The sequence below is a fragment of the Thunnus albacares genome, chromosome 15, assembly GCF_914725855.1.
Source record: "Thunnus albacares chromosome 15, fThuAlb1.1, whole genome shotgun sequence".
Classification (NCBI taxonomy): Eukaryota; Metazoa; Chordata; class Actinopteri; order Scombriformes; family Scombridae; genus Thunnus; species Thunnus albacares.
Genome location: NC_058120.1, coordinates 21,123,491 through 21,149,497, shown reverse-complemented (window position 1 = coordinate 21,149,497; position 26,007 = coordinate 21,123,491). Strand labels below are relative to the sequence as shown.

The window sequence follows — 26,007 nt, the reverse complement described above, 5'->3', positions numbered from 1 at the left end:
CTTTAAGAGGCCACAAAGTCTCCAGTTGACCGTTAGACTGAGGTCTTTTAAAAACAGTAAGCTCAGAGATAAGAAGGAACCGATTACAGGCATGCTGACGGGTGCTAATCAGCTGGGACAAAGATGTGGGAAATATCAGAGTGTCTGTTCCTGGACCAGGACCTGCACTGTGTCACCAGGCAGACAGACCAGACAGCACCCATGTGTGAAAGAGATGACCTCAGTCACACACTCAAGAGGCCCAGTGGAAAGAGGCAGACTCTTTATTTGAGGAACTGATAATGTATTGTCTGTGAGTGTTTTAATTAGTCACCGTAAATGAACGCAAGAGCTACTTGTCATCCTGGACTGTGGGAAATTCAGAAGCTGTTATTTTCTGCTCCGCCTGTCTCCTTCAGCAGGCCTAAATTGTCATGGATCCAGCAGCGGTAAGGGAAAGCTGATCCACCCGAGCCACGTTTCAGCATCTTCCGCTGCCTAACAAATTCCTACAAGTCACTCACTCTGAAAGAGTGCATTGTGATTCAACCAAACACTGCCTACTCCTCTTGTGGAAAAGGGGAAAAGGGAAGTGGGAGTGCAAGTCTCCCTGTGGACTGCCTCACCACTTACTCAAAAGGTTTCCCGCCTGGTCTGGGATGGCTATGACATACCACAGGCTGGCCCAGGGAGAATGTAATGCTGCCTTCAAGTGCGGCTCGTAAGACTCACAGCTCAAAATACGGAATGTCTATGAATATTTTAAGTTGTACCTCCAAGGCTGCAAATAACAAGTATTGTCATCATCATCATCAACTATCAGTCCCCAAACCAAAAATAGAGATGTTCAATTTACTATCATATGTGACAAATAAAGCAGCAAATCCTGGACAAGCTGGAACTATTATAGAAACATGACAATTCACTGATGATTTTTTTATTTATCATATACAATTTGAAAGTCCTCTAGCCATATGACTTGTCACACATGTTGAAATAACACTGTGACAAAATGGACACCATGGTCACATGTTTATGGCTCAAAAATAGAGTGTGTTTACAAAAAACAACTCCTTATATGAAGAAAAGTTACAAAACTGTTATTATGTTTATACTATCCTTTCCGAAGGGTTATCTCCACACAAGACCCCAAATTGGTTGAAAGATGTTTGTTGATGTTGAATGATGAATGGATGATGATGAATAATACAAATACTACAACAAGAATGTTGCAAATCAGCAGTGAAAAAAGTATTCAGATCCTTTACTTAAGTAAAAGTAGCAATACCATACTGTGAATGGACTAAATTAGAAGTAAAAGTCCTGCATTGAACTACAGAAGTATTAGCAGTGAAATTGCAATACTAGTGCAGCAGGATGGCCCATGTGAGACTTATATTATTAGATCATTAGTATTGATGCATAAACATGTGAAATCCTCTAATGTTGCATTAAAATACATTGTAATATTGCTGTTATTCAAGGTATAACTAAAATACACCGTGTTTTATACTGTTGGGTATAGTTCAATTTAAGATTAAGGTGTATTTATTTATTTATTTATTTATTTATTTGCCTGATGATCACCCACTCATTGCCTTAAACTCTTCTTATTGTTTATACTATTTTATCTATTACTATTGCTTTTACTATTTTAAACATTTACTTTTTTCCCCTTACTGCATTGTCGAGAAGCTGAAACCCATGATTTTTACTCTCTACATACTTGTGTAATGAGATGTAACAATAAAGACACTTGAAACTATGTAAAATATTAATTTGCAAAGTATAACTGGTAAGTTTAGCTGTCGGACAGCATAAATGTTGTGGTGTGGTGTAAAAAAGTACAATTAATTATTAAAAGTTTAAATGTAATGGACTAGAACTATAAAGCAGCAAAAAAATGAAAATATTTCAAAATTGCACATAAGCACAGTAGTTTAGAATAGTTAAATTCCTGCTCTGCTACAACTGATTTATTTAAGACAACAAAGGAATCGTTTAATAATGTTTGGTAAGTACAGTGGGCCTATGTACACACGAATATCATTTAATTGTAACGTTCATGTATAAATTATGATTATTTCCCAGAATACGTGAACGCAGCATAAGGACGGGTATCGTGGCGGGGGCGGGGCTATGCAAATGAGCGGCGGTTGACTGAATAGATGCTCCCAGCTTCTGTGAGCGGAGCGGGACACTTGCTGTGGAGAGAAGAGAGCCAGAGGACGAAGAGAGAAAAGAGAGAGTGTGGACGCCGCTCCAGAGAGAAACAAACAAACAAACAAAACATATAGATCACTTTCACTCGACCCAGAACATCGCAACATGGCTTCAAAGTGCCCTAAGTGTGACAAGACGGTGTATTTCGGTGAGTATTGCCCGTTTTAATTGGTTCTGGCTGTGGAAATTACTTTTGGCACATGATGGTGACCCCCGCTTGTTAGCCAAAAGATACTCCTGATAAGGGATCGATTGCTTATGTAGGACAACTTGTCTCACATTTTTTGTATTGTTATAGCTGAATTTTAGTTCACGAATTCCATAATTAGTGCCCTAATTTATAGATAAAGCAGCTAATGCCCATTCATTGAAAAAAAATGTACATTTCATACGTCCAATTACGCTATATTGACATTTACTTAAAATGCCTACTTTTTATATGGAGTTCTGAATGTGCACATACAATTTTGACTACTTCTGTGTGTTTTGAACAATATTTAAACCTTCAGGAGGATATTAAATGTATTTATGTAACGTATGTTTGACAGTAGCCTAATATTAGTCCATAAAACTCAATATTGCTTATTTTTTTGTGTGTGCAATGGTGGGAGACATGTACATTTCTCATATATAGTAAGTGAAGTTCACAGCATTCCTTAGATTAGGCTTTTTGTTTTTTAGGGAAAGAGTTGCTAGAAATGTAAATGATTCACAGAGTCAAACTTTGGGAAAACTAAAAGCTGGAGAGGCAAAGAGATCAATGTAAACAAAAGCCCTATGAGCAAATATTCCAACAAATTGATAATTAGTTACACACCTAAAATAATCTTGACGTGTGTGAGAGAAGACATGCCCCTGTCTGCACTGTCTTCACAAGTCTGGATGAATGATTTATGTTATTTTGACTCTGATCTGTGCCATTTTTCATTTGTTGTGTTTGGTAAACATCCAAGCTTTGGCAGTTGGCTTTGGAGGGGTATGCTGATGGAAGCCTTTGCCAAGAGTGCAGAAATGCCATATGCTGAGATTGCCCACTCACGGAGGAAAGCAGTAACAATCATGCTGCGTCAGTGGGAAGAAAAAACCTGTAAACATGCATCTTTTTTTTTTTTTTTTTGCATCTCTGTAAACAAAGATGGGAAAACAAAACACCCACTTAAGCAAAGAGCTTTGAGTCACACTCAGTCGCAGCGAGGAAGATGGCATATTATATTTACTATAACAGATGTTTATAGTGGAAGAAATGCACACAGGGAAGAGCAAAAGCAGAGGATTAAAGAAGCTTAGGTCGTGAAGATAAACAAAAATTTAACATGGGTGCATTGAATTTTGAAGGCTGAGCATGTTCTTGATAAGTTGAATGTATTTTTAGGAAACATGCTTACTGTACTTTTGAACCCTGAGTAATCCTGTGTTTATGTTTTGCTGCATGCTGGCAACACACACACACACACAAAAAAAAATCATCCTTCAGCAGGGATCTTTTCTACACTTCACAGCACACATCAGAGCTGTCACGGGGGTCAAAATCAATTATGTGAGTGGATGGAAGTCCTCTTACGTAACAGGAGTGGCAGCGAACATCACAGCTGCTGCTCATCCTGTGGGTCCCCAGAGTCACTGGCATGGAATAATATCTGCGCAAATAAGATGTATTCTTCCTCAAATACAGATTTTTTTATGCATGTCTGAGTATTCATTTGCGGTTGTACTCTTAATTCGCTGCAGCGAGTGAGTCACAGCTCCTCAGTGATGCATGTTATATGTTTTTTTTTTTTTTTTTTTATGTAACATACTGAGATCCAGCCTAGTGTGAGTTATTTTTGGGTTGGGGTGTGTCTTTTGGGTGGAGAGCGTTCGGGGCAGAGTTGACTGTAAAGATGATGAGGATGATGAACGGCTACAAAGAGGGAAGCATGGCTGCACGCCAGGGAGTACTGGAGAAAGTGACGGGAGGGGTTAATGACATTATTAAAGTTTTAGCCATTGCAAGGGAGGCTGTGAACCATATGACAAGGCATGGGAGAGGTCAGGGAGGGGAGAAGTGTTGTATGTATGTGTGTGTGTGTGTGTGTGTCTGCTGTGCTGCTGCCCACAGTCTGAAGCGTCAACATGATGTCAGTGATAAATTTCAGATACCGTAGAATGAGCTCAGCAGCTCCACCTACATACGTCCTCCACATCCAGCCACTTGGCTTTCAAGAGACACAAGACGTTCTGTTCTGAGGTGAAATTTCAGGTCTGCAGAAACCATTAATGTCAGAAAACAGGCACGAATGAGGTAGCAAAGTGGAAAAAAACACCCTGCTTCTGATCTACATTAGAACATGTGTTATTGATAGAGAAAATTGTCTATTTCCTGTCCCATCTTGCTCCCATTTCTTTTTCTTCTTTGTGGCGGTGGTTCGTGGTGTGCTATATGGAGAGTGGTGACTGGCCCACCCTGCCGTTAACCCACCTGGTCCTCCAGCTGGTGTTGTCAAATATTGGATTTAGTAGGCAAGGCATTCAACGTTTTACTCTCCTCTTTACTCATGTGCAAAACAACGTAATTTCACATGGTGGCGGTGAGCCACAGTCTGAGGAGGAAAATCCTTTTGGTTTCAGGGAAATGTTTTAATTATTATTTTCTGTTAGTTACTCTAATGAACAGCTGTTTAATGTGGTTCCGTTTAATTGCCACTAAAGGCAAATGTTGACTGTTGCTGCTGTTTTTCTCTGTTAAAGTTAAAGTCCCCCTCCACTCAAAAAACGTGTTTTGCTTCATGTTAACTTCAGTTGGATGTTTGAGCTTCACTGTGCAGAGTTTGACACTAGAAGGCTGTTTTCACTTTCATCTGCTGAACAGGGAAAGTTTCTATGTGCTCACCCAAAATCAAGAGTAGCTACGAGCATGATTTGTAAAATCACAGCTAGTCTGGAAGCCAATCCTGGTCCAGTATTCATTTTACACAAGTGTGATGTGGAAACTTGAAGCCTCCAGTGCACAAACACTGAGAATGGACACCTTATGTCCAGCAGTTCATCTTTAAGTTTTAAAGTTTGAAAACAAAGCGACCATCTCAAGGGGGTTGCTCTGATATTAGATTTTTTTGCTAGGGTTAGCTGAACTCAAATTCCCAGTGGTCACATTGTGGCCTCACATATGTTACTTCCTGAAATGGTCAGTATACACCGGGGACTATTGGCGGACATGTGACCAGGCCCTAGTGGAAATACATTGTTAGCATGTGAGAGAGAGAGAGTCCATGCAGAGCACAACACGGCACGGCTCACTAAATCTCACCAACAAGACCCAAATTCGGCCGAACGATCCAGCCACAGCTCTTGTGCATGACAAACGGGAGCAGTGCATCTTTGTCCAGCCGAGTGAATAAACGAGGAACTAAATGTGAACTGATGGCGCTCCACTGTGAGTTTCTCTTTCTCCCTTTCATTCACCAGTTCCTCTCACTCTGTCTCTCTTTTCCTCTTCTTCAATCACTTGGTCTTGCCTCAGGCCCTGAATTCCTCTTTTCCTGAACTGCAAGGACCGGGAGAAATGGAGTGAGATGGCCCGCCTTTATTTAAACGGAGACTCTCAAAATGCCTCATGCATTATAATTAGAAACGACATCTCTATTCACACAAGGCTCTTTCTGTCTCCGCGCACGTTTGGCCTTCCAGCGAGGCAGAATACCTTCGTCCTCTCAGCCCCGACGATACGGAGCGGTGTGCTGTTTCCCACACACCTCTTTTTATGCCCCTTTTACCCCAGACGTTCACACAATTCCCTTTTTTTTTTTTTTTTTGATTCCAGCTCCCTTCTGTCAACACTAGAGTACCCTGTTTTCCACTTTGCTGCCCAGTGGGCTGTGTGAATGTGCCTCGTCAGTTATGTAACATCATTTCTTGAGTCGTTGCCTCCTGCTCGGTGCCATTGCATAACCTGCCAGCTACTGTGCGCCAGTCAATGAGGGTCCTTCTTCTCTGTCTTTTTGAGGCACAAATTTGATCCCCTAATGGAGACGGCATTAAGCTCGGTGCTGAAAGTCAGGCTGCCTCCCCCCCCTCTCTCTCCCCCCCTCCAGCACAGGTGAAACCATTCCACCTTGCAGCAGTAAAACTTGTTATGTAACAGCAGAGGCACAGAAAGGATGGTTGTCTGCACTTCATCATCCAAATAATTCATAGTATAAAGTCAAAATCCTTATTAAAATGGGTTTGAAATGAAAATGTTATGATTTTTGGCCAGCATTTTTTTCAGCCAGTCAGTGTCAGAGTGTGCAGCCAGCTAAAGATGTTTCCAAAAAAAAAAAGCTGAAGACCAGATTTTAAGTTTTTAATGGAAGCAGTTGTGTAACTACAAAAACAGTATTGGATAAAACATAGAAAAGTCATTGATGGTAATCACAAATCAGAAAAAGATCAGATCAGTTCAACCAAAAGGATCATAGAATGAAACGGTTCAGTAGCAAGAAAACTGGAAGGGCAACACACACCCGCAGCGTTTGACACATGTCAAAATACCAGCACTCATTATTCTCAACATAAACTCGCTAACTGGTCGACTCATCAGTTAATGTCACCCAAGAAAAACAGCAGTTCACTCCCTGGATTGGCTACCTTAACTACTTCCTGGTTGCAGATAAATTGACCTTCCAATTGATGAATTGACTAATGGTTGCAGCTCTAGTTCAAAGGAATGAGAACAAATTAGGGCTGCAACTAACTATTATTTTCATTATCGATTAATCTGTCGATTATTTTCTTGATTAATTGATTAGTTGTTTGGTCTATAAAATGTCTGAAAATGGTGAAAAATGTCAATCACTGTTTCCTAGAGCCCTCAAATGTCATGTTTTGTCCTATCCAACAGTCCCCAACCCAAAGATATTCAGTTTGTCAAAGGAGACCAGAAAAGAGCAGTCAATCAACTAATTGATTAATCAACTAATCATTGTGGCTCTAGAACAAACATGTTCCAATTAATTTGAACGCAGCCAACAAGCCTTATTATCTTTTAACCAAAGAACATTTGAAGATTGAACATTTTCCGTGTTTGAACTGTAGTTTGAATTTCAAATAGAGTTACAGCCCGAATCCAATGACAAGGGATTCACTGGAAATGATGCTTACACGCATTTCATGTACAATATAATAATGCATTAGTTCAGTATTACTGTGTCAGACAACATTATTGAATCTCTTCTTTAGTCTTCTTTATTAAAACAATGTGACTGCTGGATCTTTTGCTCTATTGCGTTTCTCTGAGTGGCCACTCAAGGTGAATTTGCCAGCCCCAGTGATCAATACACCTGTCATTTCCAATTTTACCCTGTGACTCGCATTATTAAAATGCCAATACAACCAGTTACCACAGGTGTTGCCAAATCAACTAGAGGCCCGATGCATAAAACTAGTAGATTCATGACTGAAACTGTGTGTACGCACAAAGCCATAAATATGCAGACGGATCCTTTCCATCAGGTTTCGTCAGGTAAAGCTGTACATACACATGGTTCTGTTTTTATAAATCTCAGTCATTGTGAAACTGGGAGAACGTGCACGAGCCTCATTTCCACTTCCACAATGAGCCATAAATGGATGAAAACATGCCTTGAACCAACGGCTTTGAATGATATCTCAGAAATGACATCATCGATTAGTTTGCAGTGCTCTTATCTAAACCGACTTTACAAGGTGTGACACAACTAAGGATAAGATAGAAAGAATATTAACAGCAAAATGCAACGTTGACTCCAGTGTACATTAAAAGAATGATGTAATTAATCAGTGTTACCTTTAATAAATGCACCTTTTGATTGGCATTTTACAAATCTCTGTGTAAACGCAAAAAACAATCACACAATCAGTGCAGCTGGTTGTCAACATAAACAAACAATGTTTTACCAAAAGATTCCGTCTCTCACCTTTTATATCTCACCTAAATCCTCATCACACGACCCTCAGATCGCTTCAGAGAAACGTGTGTACGCCTGATCTGAAAGTTTATGTGCGGGAAGTGGCGTATGCATGGTTTATGTGTGCGCATGCATCGTTTATGCATCTGGCCACCGGGACTGAAATCTTGAGGATTTAAAGTTTAAGCTACTTGAAGCTACTTCCTCCAACACTTTCAAAGGAAACTACTCCACTTGACCAGGCTCTCATGTAGACATGGTCAATTTTATCACGCCACTTTACAAGACTCAGATGATTTCACTCAAAGGAGTCTTAAGCACTGCTACATTTTATGCCTCTGTCATATGATGTCTGCTCCTCAAGGGATGATTATCCAATTACCTCAGGCTAGATCTGAAGGTGCCATTCCACTGATAGATGTGCGCTCCCACTTTTGAAGACATGGTCCACTTCTCTGTAAGCTAGTCATGCAGACTAGATCTTTTTGAAGTCCCTGTAGTGGGGACACAGTGTCCTGACCAGTTAGAGATGCAATGTGGTGAAAGCAAAGCCCAGAGGTTCAGGGAGGGCGAACAAGTCACCGAGGCAGGGAATGTGGAGAGCTGCTTTGCCTGCGGCTTCTCTGGCCAGCGCAGACAGGATGCGAGTTAACTGCAGCCCATTTACGTCAGCCAGCAGGATTCACGAGGTCGGCCTCTTTTTATTCACAGAGGGAGGGGGGGGGAGAGAGAGAGAGAGAGAGAGAGAGAGAGAGAGAGAGAGAGAGAGAAAGCCTGGGGAGGAAACCTCGCCTTGGCTTAGGCGACAGACGACCTCCAGACCAAAGTTTTGCTACGGGGTTGCATCAGCCACAAGGAGATCCAGATACATGTTTCCTAGACTCTCTTTTAGCATCAGTCCTTTCCCCTGCACAAACACTGTCAGCACCACAGGAAGCTGCAAGCACACATCGACCCTGAACAAATCAATTCTAATGTTCAGCACATCACTACCACGTCAACTCATTTTCAGTTCACTCAGCAGAGGATGTGCTGCAAAACTCAAAAACATCCTTCTCATAAATTGTTTCCTAGTTTTTCAATCTTTCAACATTGTCAATGACGTACAGTTGTTTGTTTATATACAGGTATTGCACAATAGTGTAGCACTGCAACTAATAGTTATTTTAGTTATCAATTAATTACTTTCTCAATTCATCGTTTAGTCTATAAGATGTCAGTAAATGGTGAAAAATAAGTTCCCATAGTCAAAGGTGAGATCTTGTTTTGTCCACCCAACAGACCAATTTAGGTATTAAATTTATTCATGTGAGAAGCTGAAAGCGACACATTTTTTTCCAGTTTTTGCTTTTAAAATGAATAAAACTATCAAAATAGGTCAACAAACAAAAATATCAAACATTTCCCCCTCCAGCTTTTCCAATGTGAGGACTCGCTTATTTTCTCTCTTTCATGTGACAGTAAAGTCATGGTCTATCTTTGGATTTGGACTGTTAGACAAAATCTGTGACTGACATTTTTTTTCATATTTTCTGATTGATATATTGATCAAATAACTAATAAAATGAATATTATGTGCATGAATCAATAATGAAAATAATTGTTGCAACCCTAAATGTATTATTAATCATATAACTTCAAAATTCTTCATTTACTGAAAGTTTCAGCTTCTCCAGTGTGAGAATTTGTTTTACTTCATACTATATATCATAAACTGACTCCCTTTTGGGTCTTTGTAACGGTTGTTTGACCTTGTAGCAGTAACAGATTTAGCCCCGTTGTACAGTATTGGCATATTGGCTATAACATCTTATTTCTTTCATAATGCCTCCTAGACTTGAAACTAGTCAAGATGTCGACATAAAAAGGACCAAAGCTGCAAATAAAATAAAGAAATCTGCACCCTAAATCACCTAAAATCAAATATTTAGCAAAATAACTTAAAAAAAAAAAAAACAACCTTGAGCACATTTTGACCTTAACTCACCACACACACACAATGTGATGAACGTCTAAACCTACTCCTCAGCTGGAAACTTGCCTTCAAAGTCAGTTCAATGGGTGAGGCTGAATGCCCCTGTGTGTCTTATTTGAATGGCCATTGTGTGTGAAGTTAAGGAGAAGGTCACAAGTCCTTCAGGGTGTTTGTACTCCAGAGAGTATAATAGTAAGAGGATGCAGAGAAGGAAACACAGGCCGCTTGTTTTTTCCTTACAAACATTTCTTGTGAGCCGGGTTTCTACTGAATGCACCTCCCATGTTTAGGTCCTGAATCGCCCTTGTTGCCCTCCCCCTCCTAGTCAGTCAGTCAGGTGTATGGTGCTTATTAGAACGTGTAGTTATTATCACACTGCTGTGACAAAAACCGAAACACAAAAAAACACCCGCTTGGACTCAGCTGTCACTGATGGATGAAGGGAACGAGAAAGAGGATGGGGAAGAGGGCAGTGTGTGTGTGTGTGTGTTTATGAGTGTGTTTCGGTCGGGTTTACTGTAGGATGAGCTGAACAGATGGGTCCAAATTACCAGAGGGTGCAACAGAACAGAATCCGGCCAACCGTGAATTAGAGATACTTACAATAACATCGGTTACATCACGAAGATTACAAACAGACTTACAAACAGGCTCTTTAATCAATTAAGCTAGTGATTTTGTCATGTCTGCCTTTTCATAATGGTGAACGCGTCTAGTGTCAGCCTCGTGTCACAAACTCACGGTTACAAATCGCACAGTTGTAAGCCTTTTGATGATCGGTGTTTACCATCATGCTCCGTCAAAGCGTGCTACATTTTTGTACATTTCTCTTAAAGCCGTTAAACATCCGGAAACCGCAGCCTTTACAGTTGATTTTTATCTCGCTGTAAAGGGACGAGCTCCTCTGGCCGCGGCGTTGTCCTCTTTGTCAAACGCATTAGATTTCCCCTCGTTGCACCCTGATCGAATTATTGAGTGATAAGAGAGCACCCATATGAGATTTCACAGCCCAACCCCTTGGCGGACATTCCTGTCGCGCTGCATGCTGGAAGTTCAGCTGTATAAATATTGAGTACCCAGTGCTTTTTTTGGTGCCTTTTTTAAAGCTCTTGAGCAACAGAAAGGGCACCAGTTTCCTCCTGACCCTGAGGGGGTGAATCCCAGTTCATCCTCAGCTCTGGTGTTTGGGTGCAGCTGCCAATTAAGCAACCGTAATTAAGTCATTTGGAGAAATGGGCCGTTAATGATCCCCCTCTCTGAAGACTGCTTGTTAAAGTTCTGTTGCTTAATGTTCTGTCCAATTACAGTGTGTTTGTACACTATTTACTGCAAGCCTGCTCCCATGCTGCTCCTCTTACAGGCTGAGGGACTCTATATAATTGGTTTCACTCTGAATATGATCTGAAATGTATGTGCATCGTGTAACAGATCAAACAGAATGAATCTAATTATAACCTGCTTGAAGTTCTCTGATGTACCTCTGTCTTTGGAAGCTCTTACCGCTGGAATATCACATGAGTAATTCATTTTCAAAGAAACTCAAAGTGTTTGATGTTTGAATTGGTGTTTTTACTCTTTGCATTAGATGCCTTATGACTCCAATTTCCCTGGAATAAAGTTAGGCCCAAATAGTTATTTCCTTTCATCAAAAAGCATGACTTTCATATCGAATGGTTATGCTTTGACTCCTGATAAATCCTCATTTTATGGACATATATTATGGATAATATGTCCTCAGAACAATACACCTTTCTCTTTGTAGCTATAAAATGTGTTAGCAAGACCCAGTGCTCTGTAAATATGTGAATATGTGAAAGCTTTTTCCATTTAGTGACGTAAAAAGTGCTTAAACCCCTCACTCATGCTTTTAAAACTTAGTTTCGAATGGCACAAACTGCAAAAAAATGAGATGTTTGCCTTTAATTTCATGCCAGTGCAAAGCCAGCGGTGGCACCGACGCTGTCGTAATGCTTTTTTTTTCGTTGGGCGTCGAGTCAATTTCTCTTTGCACGGGAGCCTGTTTGGTAATTCCCTGGCTCCGAACGGACTCGACTGTGGGTGGTGTGGCACTGCAGAGGTTGTGTAGATGCAGATCAGGTGGTGCAGTGCAGTTCTGGCACTCGTCTCTGCATGAAACTGTGCTTGTGTTGCCGCCTGGTCAGATCATATCTCATCATAAACACAAGCTCAAGCTGATATTCTTTTTTTTTTTTTTTGGCTTAAGTTGACTGAGAAGTGCACAAATCTAAACAAAATGACGAAAAACACCCATATATAGTATTCTATTTTTAGCCTCTCCCATTTTATTAAAGATCAGTGATGTGAATCAGGTTTCCTCAGAGCAGGAGTCATCATGGCACTTAGCATAGTGATTTAAACCATATTGACAATGCAATCAGAGAAGCTGAACGCAGACCGAAGAGCTTAACCCTGGAATTAAGCAGCTTACAGCGGTGCAGGTATCATATAGTTATGATGACGACCTCTGACCAGCACTGTTTCAATTTTCCTCCGTCCTGGAGCTCAGTGACCTGCAGTAGCATCATCTGTCCGTCAGTACTTCACATGTTCTTAGAGACACAATGTGACTCAGTTTAGAAATGTCATCAGTGTGAAAAGTCTCACAAATCTGGAGCTTTTCTGGGCAACTCGGAGCAAGCAAATCGCCCAGCACAGGCCCAGTTTACAGCAATTGTACACTTAATATTTGCCACAAACTGTAGTTCCTTAGCTAGTCTAAGCTTTAGGCTAAGCTTAGGCTTCGTTCTTCTTAAAAACAGAAAGTGAATATTTTGTTTTCCACCAGATGGTAAAATCCGTCTTAATCAAAAAGGTGTCCCAGCACATCGTTTAGTCACCTGTCGTGGTTGATCTCTGCTCATCTCACCACTGCTCCATCCAGGCTTTCATAGCTTTAAGGACTTTTTTTTGGCTCCAGTAACTGCCAAGATGGTGGCAAGCAATAAATATCATTGTAGCCACCCGGATACTGACGTATCTCGTCATGTGATCAATTTAATTAGTAGATTACAGCCTGAACAGTAGTCACACTCATTTGGCGTTTGCAAAGGTTAATGTTTTGTAATAATTTTTATCAATGTTAGCAGAAGTAGTGGTTTGTTTCAGGCGAGGTGGCCCATCTCCACTATTAAAGACAGCGAGAAACCTGAATTTAGGGCTGGAACTGATGATTATTTTCATTGTTGATTAATAAGATGATCATTTTTTCGATTAATCAATAAACCTTTTTGTCTATAAAATGTCAGAAAATAGTAGAAAAAAAAAAGGTAGCTTCTTCATACATATTTTTTTTGTCCAACCAACAGTCCCAAACCCAAAGAGAATCAGTTTACTATCATTGTTGACAAAGAAAAGCATTAAATCATCACATATAAGGAACCAAAAACAGGAAAAACAGGACTTACAGCAATTCTAGACATATCTATAACAGACAGGAGCGACAGATGAGATAAACTACCACTCTCTCTAACGCGGCTCCACTGTTTACATTAAATCACAGGGGAATCCTCGGTTGTTTGTTTGTTTGTTTTTTGAGCGAGGCAAATTGCAGGGTGTCGTGAGAGAAATTAGATTGGCTAAAAGGATTTGGCGTATCCTCATCAATGTTGACGATGTAAATGTGAATATCCGGTGCGACTTCCCCTCCCTGTAAGAAGATCTCGATTGTTTACACAAGTGGGTGCATTTACCTTCACGTCGTTGCCATAACGAGTTAAGGGAAGACGCGGTGACATTTCACTCGCTTAATTTGTGCCCACACGTTTCCTATTTTAAGAGATGAGGAGCTGAATGTGTTCGTCCTTTGATTCATTCATTATATAATTCTCTTGTGGTGTTAATTTTCTTTTTTTTTTTTATTGAATTCATGTAATAGTGTCGACCCAAATGCATGTTTTTTCTGGCTTTATTTCAGTGGTCGTGGCTATATGAAGGATAATAAGGATAGAGGCTGGCTCGGAGCTGGGGGTATAAACATCTGGGCCAGATACAGATCCCCCTCCACCTCCCCCACTCTATAACTCCCACAACACATAATACAGACAGACAGGCTCACCCCTCTTACAATAACAACTGCCCTTTAAAAGAGGGAGCAGTTAAACAGTGGACTTTGTTACTACACACAGACACAGTCATCTACAGAGGAATGAGGACACACTGGTGAGGCTCTGACGTCTTGTTTCCATTCATGCGCTAACTTTTCAAATCTGTCCGGAGGTGTGTTTCTGAGTCTCACACACACACACACACACACACACACACACACACACACACGTACACACTGAAAACAACAATGAGGACACACTGGCAGGGTTCCTCTTTTCCATTTATCTAGTCTGTTTTTCAACACTGTAGAGGTGTTGGGAGGTATATGGCTATCTTCAGATTTAGATGTGAATAAATCACACACACTCACACTCAGAAGACAGTTTAATCCCCTTCTGGTTCCTTTCATACTGTCTTCAAACATTGTCTAAAGGTTTTATAAGGGTTTGTGATGATTCTCTAATTCAGGATGAGGTAGAAAAGGCCACGTTTTATGAAGGAAATGACACTAGATGGAGGTTGAAATGTCTTAAAATGTTAATTCCCTGTTTCTATGATGCACTTAAAGTAGTTGAAGAGTGAAAGTTACAGCCTTGAAAGAACTGTTAAAAGTGCTGAAAGCAGTTGAACTGTCAGTTAAAGTGGAAATAGACAACTTTTTTTGCTTTAACTCATCATTGTGAAGTAAATGTTGATTGCACAGTTTAATGGCTATAGATTAATGACACCATCTGCCTTTTAGATGGGTTCCCTATAAGCCTATTATCATAGTGAAATGCAGTTCTTTCTGCCACCAGCTATGATTTCCTGGGAAAATGAAGGCTCGATTTACTGCACAAAGGAAATGCGTCAACCATTGCGCCACAAAAGAGGAAGAGGATAGCGTTTTTTTTTTTTGTTTCTTTTTAAATGGTGGCTATCGGTAGCTATATTTCAAAATAATCTGTTAGGTGGCCAACCTCTTACTATTGTCTTAATGTGGAATATTGCACAGGCGAATCTGATGACACACTACTTATATCCGCATACACTATATTTACAACCCTACAGCCATACAGTACTGGATAAGTATCCGGTCAGGCTGCTGATCTACTCTCTTCATATGAAAACTGAACAAACAGAAATGATGTTATCACCGTCTCCGTTGGGCAGTTTCTTTCATTTTGTAAAACACAAACATGCTACCAACCCAGTTTGCTTTTTTCAACATATACTAAAGAATTTATATCTGCTTTCATGTCTCCATTATAGACTGAATGAATGAACAAGCTAATGTTGTCTTCTAACGTTACTCCCACCTCCCCCCCCCGACACCAAACCCCCGCTGTAGTTACTTGTTTGTGCAAAGCAATAACGTCGAAAAAGTTGTCTGTTCCCACTTTAAAGCGTAAGAGATTAAAGTGGTTGAAACATCAGTTGAGCTGTAAACAACAAAAGCAATTTAATTTAGTGCCAGAGACAGTTGAACTGTCTGATAATTGAAGTGTCAGTTGGTGCGTAAGCAGTGACACGAAACAGCGTGTTATAGGTTTAGACACACACAAGCTACTGATCCCACTCATATATTTCCTTTTAACTCTTAACGATGGTGTCTGGAGGTTTTTGTGGCCGTCCTCTGATCTGATTTAAGAGCAGATTATTGAGCAACAGAGTAATTTATTGCAGGCTTTTTTTTATCCTGAATAACAGTATCTTTAAGAGTGATTTAACATTTCCGGCTGTGTCTTCTGGTCAAGTCAGCATTCCTCCGCTCTGTTGTGTTGATGGGAGGTCTCCCCCCCCCACACACACACACACACACACTCACACACACACACACACACACACCACACCCCAGCTATTCTCCAGGGCCTTGTTGTTGGCCATTTGTCTCAGTGTTGTAATTGACAGGGAGAACTGACAATGAGACTGATTGCAGAGTAAACAGAAACCTCTGCAGGGAGTAGTCGGATCCCATAAAGTCATCCTGAGAAAACTCTTCCACTTGATACCCGTAAGATAATTTTTGTTGTGTCTGTTTAGATATGTTAGACATTGCTCATGCTAAATTGGCCATCTCTTACGCTTGTTTTTGCAGCTGAAAATGTTAAAAATGTTATAGTCTGGTGCATCTAGGGTCCAACTTACACTATGAGTCAGGGAAAATACTTCCCTACTTGACATATGTCCATTTTTATAATGAACTTCTGAATTAATTTGAACCTGTTAAATACATGTTTTCCGGTTTTTCTTTTGTTTTTTTTGGACAAAATATTTCCTCGCTGTTGAGCAACTGACTCTCAAAATCTCTGACGTCTGAAATAATTAGCTTCAAGGAATGCGACACTGACGCAGGAATGTCACAAAACATCTACAGGTTATGGTACCTATGGGAAAGCAGCTAGAGAGACGAAGAACAGGAGGAAGTAATCGTCTGTATGTCCACATACATACTCTTGTTTGTGTGTGTTTTTGACTGAGGTTATGTAGGAAACAGACTCAAGTATCCGGTTATTTGTGCCCTGCCTTGATAAGAGAAGGTGTTTCCTCTGCTGCCTGCATGACTCCTCAGGGTCCATTGTGTGGAAGTGGAGGACATTTATTATTGGAAAGGGTATAATTAGGGTCCTTCGCTTGTCTGGGAGGGAGGGCTGGGAGACGCAAAGGAAAGGGGGACGGAAATGGGGTTGAGGGGCCGTCTGAAGCAGGATGGGTATACTGTAAACTGGGGGGGGATGGGTGTGTGTGTCCATGTTTGGAGGGGTTACACAAAAGGATCTGGGTTACATGTGACCACCCCCTGCTGTTACAGCTGGACTGGGACTCGCGCCACTGTCTGTCGATCCCGCAATGACATCACCGCAACATCCTGTGTGGTACACAGGCATTCCCAGTATCCCCGCCTCCCCCTCCCCCCCCCCCCCCCCCACCCTCCCAGAAAACAATCCTTCAGTTGGCATGATGACAGGATTTCCATCGGGGCACAGAAGTACAGTACAAGCTGATTGTTATTCTGTAGAGTGAAGCAATGAGGGACGTAATTCCTCTCCGCCACGTGCGATTGAACGTCACATTATAACGCATACAAAGCTCAACACGATAGAGAAAAAAAAAGGCTGTTGTTCGCAGAAATGTATACGATTCGCTGCTCGACGTGAATGTTTGCACTCACCCGGATCCCCTCTTTTTCTCTCTCTTCTCTCTTTTGTCTTTCATGTGCAGCTGAGAAGGTGTCATCACTGGGGAAGGACTGGCACAAGTTGTGTCTGAAGTGTGACCGTTGCAACAAGCTGCTCAACGCCGGAGGCCACGCTGAGGTCAGTAACACGCCATGCGCCCAGCACCAACCGTAACAGCACAACACTGTCCCCGTTTGCTGAAATCATGCATACTGAACTGATACTGAACAAGTTTGAGTGAAATATTTTACTTTCTACTCCACTACATTCATTTATTTCAAAGCTTTAGTTACTGGATATTCATCAGATTAAGATTTTACATGTAAAACGTGATGCATTTATAAAGTAGGATGTATTGTTGTAGAATAAACTGCAAGAAGTTGTTCAAGTTGTTTAAATTAAAACTGTTAAAATGCTCCTTAGGAATCAATGCATCAGTGACAATATTTCAATAATATATTTGTATTAGAAATATAACATTCTGAATGCTGCCATTCAGCAACATGAGTACTTTTGATATTTAAGTACATTTTGCTGATAATAGTAAGAAATTGACTGGGAGACTTTAACTTGTACTGGTATTTTTATTTAAACATTTAAGACATCTATTAGCTGTTTCATCTATACAGTTTCCCAAGGTAACATCCTCAAATGACTGGTTGTGTTTGACCAACAGTTTAGATCAAATTTACAGTAATGTACAGGTTCTGCTTCTTGCTTAAAGGCACGTCAGCAGAGGTTTAAATACGTGCTTTCTGGTTTGAGGGACAATCTTCCTATTCACAATGTAATTGAATGCTGTAATTCTAAAGGAAGAGCCATGATGACATGATGGTTTTCATTGCTTGTATAGCTCTGTGAGTGGAACGCGTCACTACCACCGCCTGAGGTGGGGGTTTTACTTTGCATTGAGGCCGTTCATTCTAACCTTATATGCACTCAGTGGCTAAAAATGTCCACCAAGTGGCTTATTATGTTATGATTCTTTGAATTGACTTCATGGACCAAAGTTTGTCTCTTTTCTTCCTTTTTTTTTTTTTAGGAATTATGTTGTTTTTCTTTTTAAAATATCAGTAAAGTAGTGTTACAGTAGCATTGATTATACAGGGTCAAAGGTCTAAAACCCCCAGTGCCAGTGCTTTTTTTCCCAGTTCGTTGACTGCCATTGTGAAATCTGTGCAGCCTGTGCTTCTTAGCCATGTATGGACTTATTGACAAACTTTTTCTCCAGTTTGTTTACTTTTCCTTCTCTGTTTCATGAAAAATCTCTTGACATATATCCAATATACGCCAAGTTAAATTACAGAGTACATACCTGGGAGGAATTGCAGTATTGTGGGGGAAGAGGGTCTCATCAAGTGTACATTTTGTGCAGGAAATTGCTGAGCGCATGTCCTTTTCCTGACATGTTGTGTGCCTGGTTGCATCTGTTAATATGGCTTTCCCTCATGGGAATTTTAACCCTGTTAGCGCTACAGGATGACTTGCTTTCAGGTCCTTTTACGCAATCAGACTGCAGTATATCACGTCTGGACTGAACTGTGGTCCTCAAAGCAGCGTAGCTCACTATCTGGCACCTTCACCCTGGGGATGTCCTTATCTTGGCCTTTTTGTTTTGCCTGTCATGACCCAGCCAACGATTCAATTCTCACCCTCTCAGCACATGGATGAATATCACACACACACACACACACACACACACACACACAGGCACATTTCTCTGAGTCTCTTGCTCCTCTCTCTGCACAAGGAGGATGTGATCTCAGCGTCTTTGTACACAAAAAGCTATTTCCCTGCAGACCTCAAAGGATGCTGCTGTGCTGTTTAATCTCTGCGTGATTACAGCAATGTAGTCACACAATCTCTCAGAGGCCCGCGCTCTCTCTCTCTCTCTCTCTCTCTCTCTCTGAGCCCACCTTCCTCTTCTCCCTCTCTCCGTCCTCTCTCCATGGACAACATCCAAATCCCGCCCCGGGCTGCAGTGCAATGGCATGACTTTAGTAGGGAAAAAACTGAGCGCTCGATCATCGTCATGGAAACAGAAAAAGGCTGAGAGAAGTTGCGTTTTAAAAAAAAAAAAAAAAAAAAAAAAAAAAAAATATGAAGGAATGTTGAAGGACTGTGGGATCGTTGGGGAGGGTGTTTGATGTTATCCCGGCCCGGTATGCAAAAGGTTATGAACCTCAGAGCAGCAGTTCTTTAAAAGGAGTCGGGAGGGCGGGATGAAGCCCAGTGTGGCCTGTGGTCTGTGGGCCAAAGGAGGGCAGCAGCTTCCTGGGGCTGATGGCAGAGCGCCAGGCTGGAAAAGACAAGGTGACAAGTTCTTTACTGTTGACCCTAATAGATCATGGCTGTGTTAACCCTTAACGTCAGAAATCTCACCCCGTTGTCTTAAATCTAAGAGTTTCACAGCTTACTGACTGACTGCATGATAACTTTATATTTCCTGTTTCAATCACTCAAACCATAATGGGAAGTAAAAATACTAAAATTCAAAACATCTTAATCACAAATGAAAATAAGAAACACAAGATTTTTTTGTCAGGTCCACTGAAGAGCTTTTTCCAGACCTTTTAACCACCTACCTCAGTCTTCACCCCCTGATGAAGACTGTGAGGCAGTTACAAAAAGCTAAATAAAGACTTTTTTTGCAAAGACATGAGATACATGTTTTCTCAGTTCATTCATGTACTGATTATGGCTGCAACCAATGATTATTTACGGTATCGATTAATGGTTTTGTCCATAAATTGTTAGGGAAAAATAGTATAATCCCCGTTATAACTTCTTAGAGGTCAAGGTAGCATCTTCAAATCTACAAATGTCTTGTTTTGTCCAATCAACAGCCAAAAATCCAAAGATTTTCATTGCACTGTCATGTATGACAGAAAATCTTCAAATCCTCACATTTAAGAAGCTGTAGCCACCTAATGTTTGGCTTTTATGCTTAATGAATGACTTAAATGATTATTCGATTATCAAAATAGTTGACGATTAATTTTCTGTCAACTAAACATTACAGCTCTAATACTGATATTGTTGTGTGGAAAACCTTTGGACCTAAAGACAACAAAGTCAAAATGAGTGTAACCTGTTGTTTCACTAAAAGTGTTTCCAACCCTGGGGTCAGGACCCCTCTCAGGGGGTCCCAAGATAAATCTGAGGGGTCAGAAGATGATTATGAAACACTGGATACATTGACTTCTTCATGTCTCTAAAAAATCTTTCAAAAGGTTACCATCGAGAGAGGGGAAAAACACTCTTAAGTTAAACTGTCCAGCTTAATGCCGTAGCCTGTGCACTGTACCACATACATGTTAACTAATGGCATCTCTGAACAGCCTTAACTATCCTGAAAATAGCTAACAGCTAAGTGTGCCAAAAGCCTATAAATAAAGGAAGTGAAAAGCAGAACAAAAACAACCAGGGATTCAAAGTTAATCCACCATCATTTCAGTGTCTCATGCGCAGACAAACCAGCACAGCAGGTTGAAGTATTGGGGCTTAAAATGAGGATGAGGAAGGGTGCAAGTAAGGAAAGAAAAGATGAAGAAGAATACATATAGATAGATGGTTTTAAATGTCAGGATGTGGGAAGTGGACTGCTGGGAAGAGAGTGGGCTGTGCAGCGATGGATAATCCATTTTTAGGGTCCCTCTGCAGCTGAGGTTTCTGTCTCGCAGACTGCTAACAGACCACTCAGTTCACTTGACAATGAAGCCCTGTGTGTCCTGTCCTGAGAAAGCCATCAGTACTTAGTCACGGCCTTGCATCGGCGTCCAGACCCTCACGGATCTCATAAATGTCAAACAGGAAGTGAGAAAGGAGTGCGTGGCTTCTTTAACAGTAGCTGATCCTGTCATGGCTAATGCATTATTAAAGGTGAGAGAACAATCCTTTTTTCAGCCACACCGTCTTCTCAGGAAAAAGGAGCTCATGTGGCCAAAGCAGAGAGGATTGTGGGTAGCATGTCCCTTGATTAACGCCAGTTTTTTGCCTTGCCACCCAGGGCCTGGCGTCTTGCCCGTGGCATCGGTGCTTTCGGTTCTTCTCATCTATGGGCATTGGGCTCTGGACCAGTGGGCACCCTGGCCCTCTGCCTTGTTCTCCAACTAAAGCTGATCACATGCTCCTGCATGACCGCTGCATTCCCAGCATGCATCAGCAACAAGCCATCTATGTCTCAGACTTGGGTTTTTTCCCCTTCAAGTGGAAACACAGACAGTCACGCATGTACAGACACGTCGGCTGCGCTGAAGCCTGGCGCTGGATTCGTCAACAGAGTCCTGTTTCTTGGATACTGCCGCTGTCATTATTATGTGTTGAATGAACCTGTGACAGTGACATCATCAGGCAGCTGCAAAGGCTTGTTTCCGTTTTTGGACATAGTCCATCCGTCTCTTCTATTCACAAAATAAAAGATCAAAGCCAAAATTCAATTTAAAAAATGCGTAGCAACATTATGTTGACATAAAAATATGTCATGGTTGAATTTACCATTCTGCATCATCAGGGTTTTTTTTTTTATCTTTACATGGTTTTGTCAATGTATATATAGACTCATACAAAAATAACCCCTCTCAATCATCACTTATGACCCACTAGAAGTGTGTGGCAGTGTATTTATCTACAGAGACCCTTCCCTCTGCCTGGATTTTCTTATGATTTCGCTGTGTTCGGGACGTTTCTGGGCTGCAACCTTTTGGCAGTGGGTGTATAGCCCCCTGCCAATAACAGCGCACAGGGTATGAGTGTATAAAAACGTAGCGACCAGGTGCCAGATCATCAGCACGCATCCAAGAGGGAAGCTACAAAATGGCGGACACAGCGCCGATTGTTCAACAGTTGTTTGATGAATTGCTTGTACTGTCTCCCTTATTACTGGATTTTGTTGTCCTCTGCGGACTCTGCAGCAGACTGCTGTCTGCTCTGTGTGTGTGTGCGTGGGTGCGTGGGTGCGTGTGTGTGTGTGCGTGCGTGCGTGTGTGTGTGTGTGGAGCTCAGCCCCGTCTTCGTGCATACAGGCACAGAGAGCAGAGGAGAGAGATGTTGAGCCGGGGAGGAGGGACCAACTGTGAATGTTGTGTTTACAAACAGTAACCGACAAATCCTGCATAGTATGCCTTTAAATCTGTATGTTATGGTTTTTTTTTCTGTGTCTCCCACAGCACGATGGAAGGCCCTACTGCCACAAACCGTGCTATGCTGCCCTCTTTGGACCAAAAGGTGTAGTACATGTGATTTTGTTCAACACAAACTGCTTCACATTCTCATTTTTACAACATATATCAACATTAAAATGGAGTTTTCAAGCTATTCAGACATTAAAAGAAGTAAGTAGAAGATTTTATCAGTGCCATATGGACAGGAAATCACATAAATCTTTCCTTTTTAGTTGCAGTTATTCACTTTTCTCCCTTACCTTGCCAGGTGTGAACATCGGTGGAGCCGGTTCTTATGTGTATGATACTCCAGCCAACAACAACCCGTCTCCTACGAGTGTGGATTCAGCCCCCAGAGCTGAGGAGAAGAGAACGTTTGCACCCAAGGCACCATCAAAAGGTAAATGAGAAACATGTGCACGTATTCGTCCAGAACTATTGACTGTATACTGTACATTGTGGATCTATCAGCAAGTGTTGGTGCGAGAAAACATCTCGACAGAGCCGCTGTCCTTGCAGATTTGGGTGTTTTTCAAGAAGCTGGTGCTGACTCAGTGATAAGGACATCAATACAAACAAAGTCTCCCGGGGCTTGTGGGGGAGTTTCTCAGAATCGTTAGATAAGGATTTCCCAGGACACCCACCATATCAGCAGGAACAAAAAAAATCATTTTAACGACTGTTTTTGCTCAATTAATCTCCGCTGGACAGTTTTCAGTTAATGGCAGATTTCCAGCCACTTGGTTGCTGAAGCCATCAATGATTTAAGATTTGCTTTTTGGCTCCACCTGCAGTTCCTAGCACAGAACTACACGTACGCTGAACATCCATTGGCTCCCATGATTGGCTCCTGTTGGTGGGAGTGAATTGTAAATCTCTTACCTTGGCAATCAAAGTATCTAATTTGGCAAGTTTAGCCCCAATGATTCCCTCATGAAACATATAAAAACTGTTTAGCACTTGGCTCAGTTTTATTTCTGTATCTCCACATCATCATCAGCACACTCAATTTCACACTTAACTGAAAAGATTAGCGACCATTTATCGAACCATTTTCCTTTACTTGCCATCATGCGCTACCTTTTTCCCTCTCCTGTATCATAATGTGTCGGTAAATGTGTCGACAGCTGGCAGCATCACCACTTTTTCCGGAGAGGCCAACCTGTGTCCCAGATGCAACAAGAAGGTGTATTTTGGTAAGTAGTTCCACACTTCCAGGAAACAAGGTGAGGGGGGGAAAAAAAGGTCGGAGTAAGAAGTGTGAACCTGCGAAGTGGTTGCTACGGTGTCTCACAGTTGTGTCTATCTGTGTGTGTGTGTGTGTAACACAGCTGAAAAGGTGACATCACTGGGCAAGGACTGGCATCGGCCCTGCCTGCGCTGTGAGAGGTGCAGCAAGACTTTGGCGCCTGGCAGTCATGCAGAGGTGAGGAAAAAAGAGGCATTTAGGAGGAGAAAATAACATAGAAAGGTGAAAAAAAAAGGAAACAGTTGCAAAAATTTGATTAAAAAGGGCAAGAAAGTTGAAAATAAATGTAAAGACACACCAAAAAACACAAAAACAAAAGAAATGCAAGCTGAAAGAGAATGTTTTTATCGTGTTAATGGTTGTATTTTCTTCATTACAGCATGACGGCCAGCCTTACTGCCACAAACCCTGCTATGCTGTTCTCTTCGGGCCCAAAGGTAACCGCTAGGGGGTGCTGTCAACCCACCAATTATCAGCTACACTTGAAACACAATGTTGTTTGTCTGAGCACTCGCAAACAACTGCAGATCTTGCACAACATTAAGTGTTACTCAAGAGTCATTTCATCATAACATTGTGTTTATCACAGCAGCTTCTTGAGCCTATGGGCGACCACTCAGAAAACAGTTTTTTGCATCTTGTCCTGCTCATGTTGCACCTGCTCTTGCCCTCTCTTTTAAACCCCCTGACACCCTCTACTGTCCCTGTGGTTTTTCCAGGCGTGAACACTGGTGGTGTGGGCAGCTACATCTATGACAAGGAGCCCAGTGCAGTTACCGAGCCTTGAACCCTTTGTCCTCCCCTCAGCCTCATCCCTCTCTACACAACACTGACCATCAGCCACAGTATTATTTGTAGACTTTCTCTCTCTCTCTCTCTCTCTATCTCTCCATCCTTCCTGTGTGTTCACACCTGAGACAACCAGCCTTCTGCTCCAGATCCTCTCCTCAGTCTCTGCTCTTCTCCTTTATCCTGACCCGCTCCCAGAAGTCCCCGGATCAGACTTAGTGCCACGAGGAATGATTCATTGATTACAAATGCTGCCGAGACATGTGTTATACGTATTTGCTCCAGGAGAGCCCTCAGCACAAGCACACACAGTTGTTGTTCTGCATCCTGCATTCCCACATGATTGCTATAGGCTATTGCACACTATGAATTTAAAATATTTCAACATTTTCGCCACGTTTACACATTTATAAATGTATGTGAGCATATTACAAGTCACCACAGTCAAATATTAAAGTCTTATATTGCAATTTTTGTACCCAGGATTGAAGATGTCAAGTTTTTGAGATGATGTATTGGTATGCTTTATATAAAAAAGAAAGATGGATAGTGATTCTCAGGTGTGGAAAGCTGCATTGTGAGTGGAGATGCAGTGCGTTGACTGTGATGTGCTGACAGGCAGAGGAATTTCATTTCGAAGGCTGCTGCACACACAGGTGGTGCTCAGGAGCACATTGCCAATAAATCTGTATTTTTTTCAAATGCCATATTTACGGTCTGGCTACCTGACAACATTCCTTATGTTTTTTTTTGTTTTTTTTTTAAAAAAAAATCAGATTCTGTTCAACATATTGTATAAAGATTGTTGCAGGTGGGACAACGGATGTCTGAGCCGACTGTGACATTTTCAGCGCATCCATGAGGCTGTATTAAAATATGAATTTGTTTTACTTTTGAGCGTTATGTTGATAACCTGTTTTACATCAGAGTCTGGATAATAAGATATTACAATGTCTAATAAATAACACAAACTTGTCCCGGTTATAAATAATATATTTTTTAGATTGAATCATTCTAAGAGGCAGAATGTGGGTGATGATTTGGGAAAGGAGGGCTATGATTTGTCAGGGGTCAAACATGTATTTATTACTCTGTTAATAAAGTCTGTTAAAGTTCATCAGCCATTGTACTGACAGATTATGAATGAGGTAAAAAAATGAGGCAATGTAAGCTGTATAATTCTCTATGATGAAGATTTTTATCATTATTTTCAAATAAATAACCCTGCTGTTATTTTCCAAGAGACGACGCGCTATTTGAAGTATTATATTGTTTTGCCGTTAGCAAATACAGTAGCTTAGCTTGTAGAAACAGAGATGAGACAAGTCATTCTGTAAGAATGTGCGTTCTAGTATTATTGTATGATTGTTACTGTGTTTGTTTATTATCTATTGTACATCGTAGGGCTGTAGACACGGCAGGGCTCACTGTAGAACTGAAACTCTGCACTTCAACCCTGCTGCATTTGTCTTTTTAATCCCATGAATAAATATTTTAGAAACTC

General features: G+C 41.2%; 1 protein-coding gene across 1 annotated transcript; it reads left to right on the top strand.

The window, feature by feature from the left end:
• Positions 1-2,160: 2,160 nt before the first annotated feature.
• Positions 2,161-26,007, top strand: crip2 (cysteine-rich protein 2). The gene is made up of 8 exons (XM_044374193.1): positions 2,161-2,350; positions 17,347-17,441; positions 22,472-22,529; positions 22,734-22,865; positions 23,593-23,661; positions 23,797-23,891; positions 24,094-24,151; positions 24,434-26,007. Exons 1-8 carry the CDS (start codon positions 2,308-2,310, stop codon positions 24,499-24,501), a joined length of 618 nt encoding a protein of 205 aa, XP_044230128.1. The 5' UTR covers positions 2,161-2,307; the 3' UTR covers positions 24,502-26,007.

Coding starts and splice junctions, on each gene's coding strand:
- crip2 (XM_044374193.1), top strand. CDS start 2,308: ATGGCTTCAAAGTGCCCTAAGTGTGACAAGACGGTGTATTTCG. Junction 2,351..17,346: donor TGACAAGACGGTGTATTTCG/GTGAGTATTGCC, acceptor TTTCATGTGCAG/CTGAGAAGGTGTCATCACTG. Junction 22,866..23,592: donor ACCCAAGGCACCATCAAAAG/GTAAATGAGAAA, acceptor ATGTGTCGACAG/CTGGCAGCATCACCACTTTT.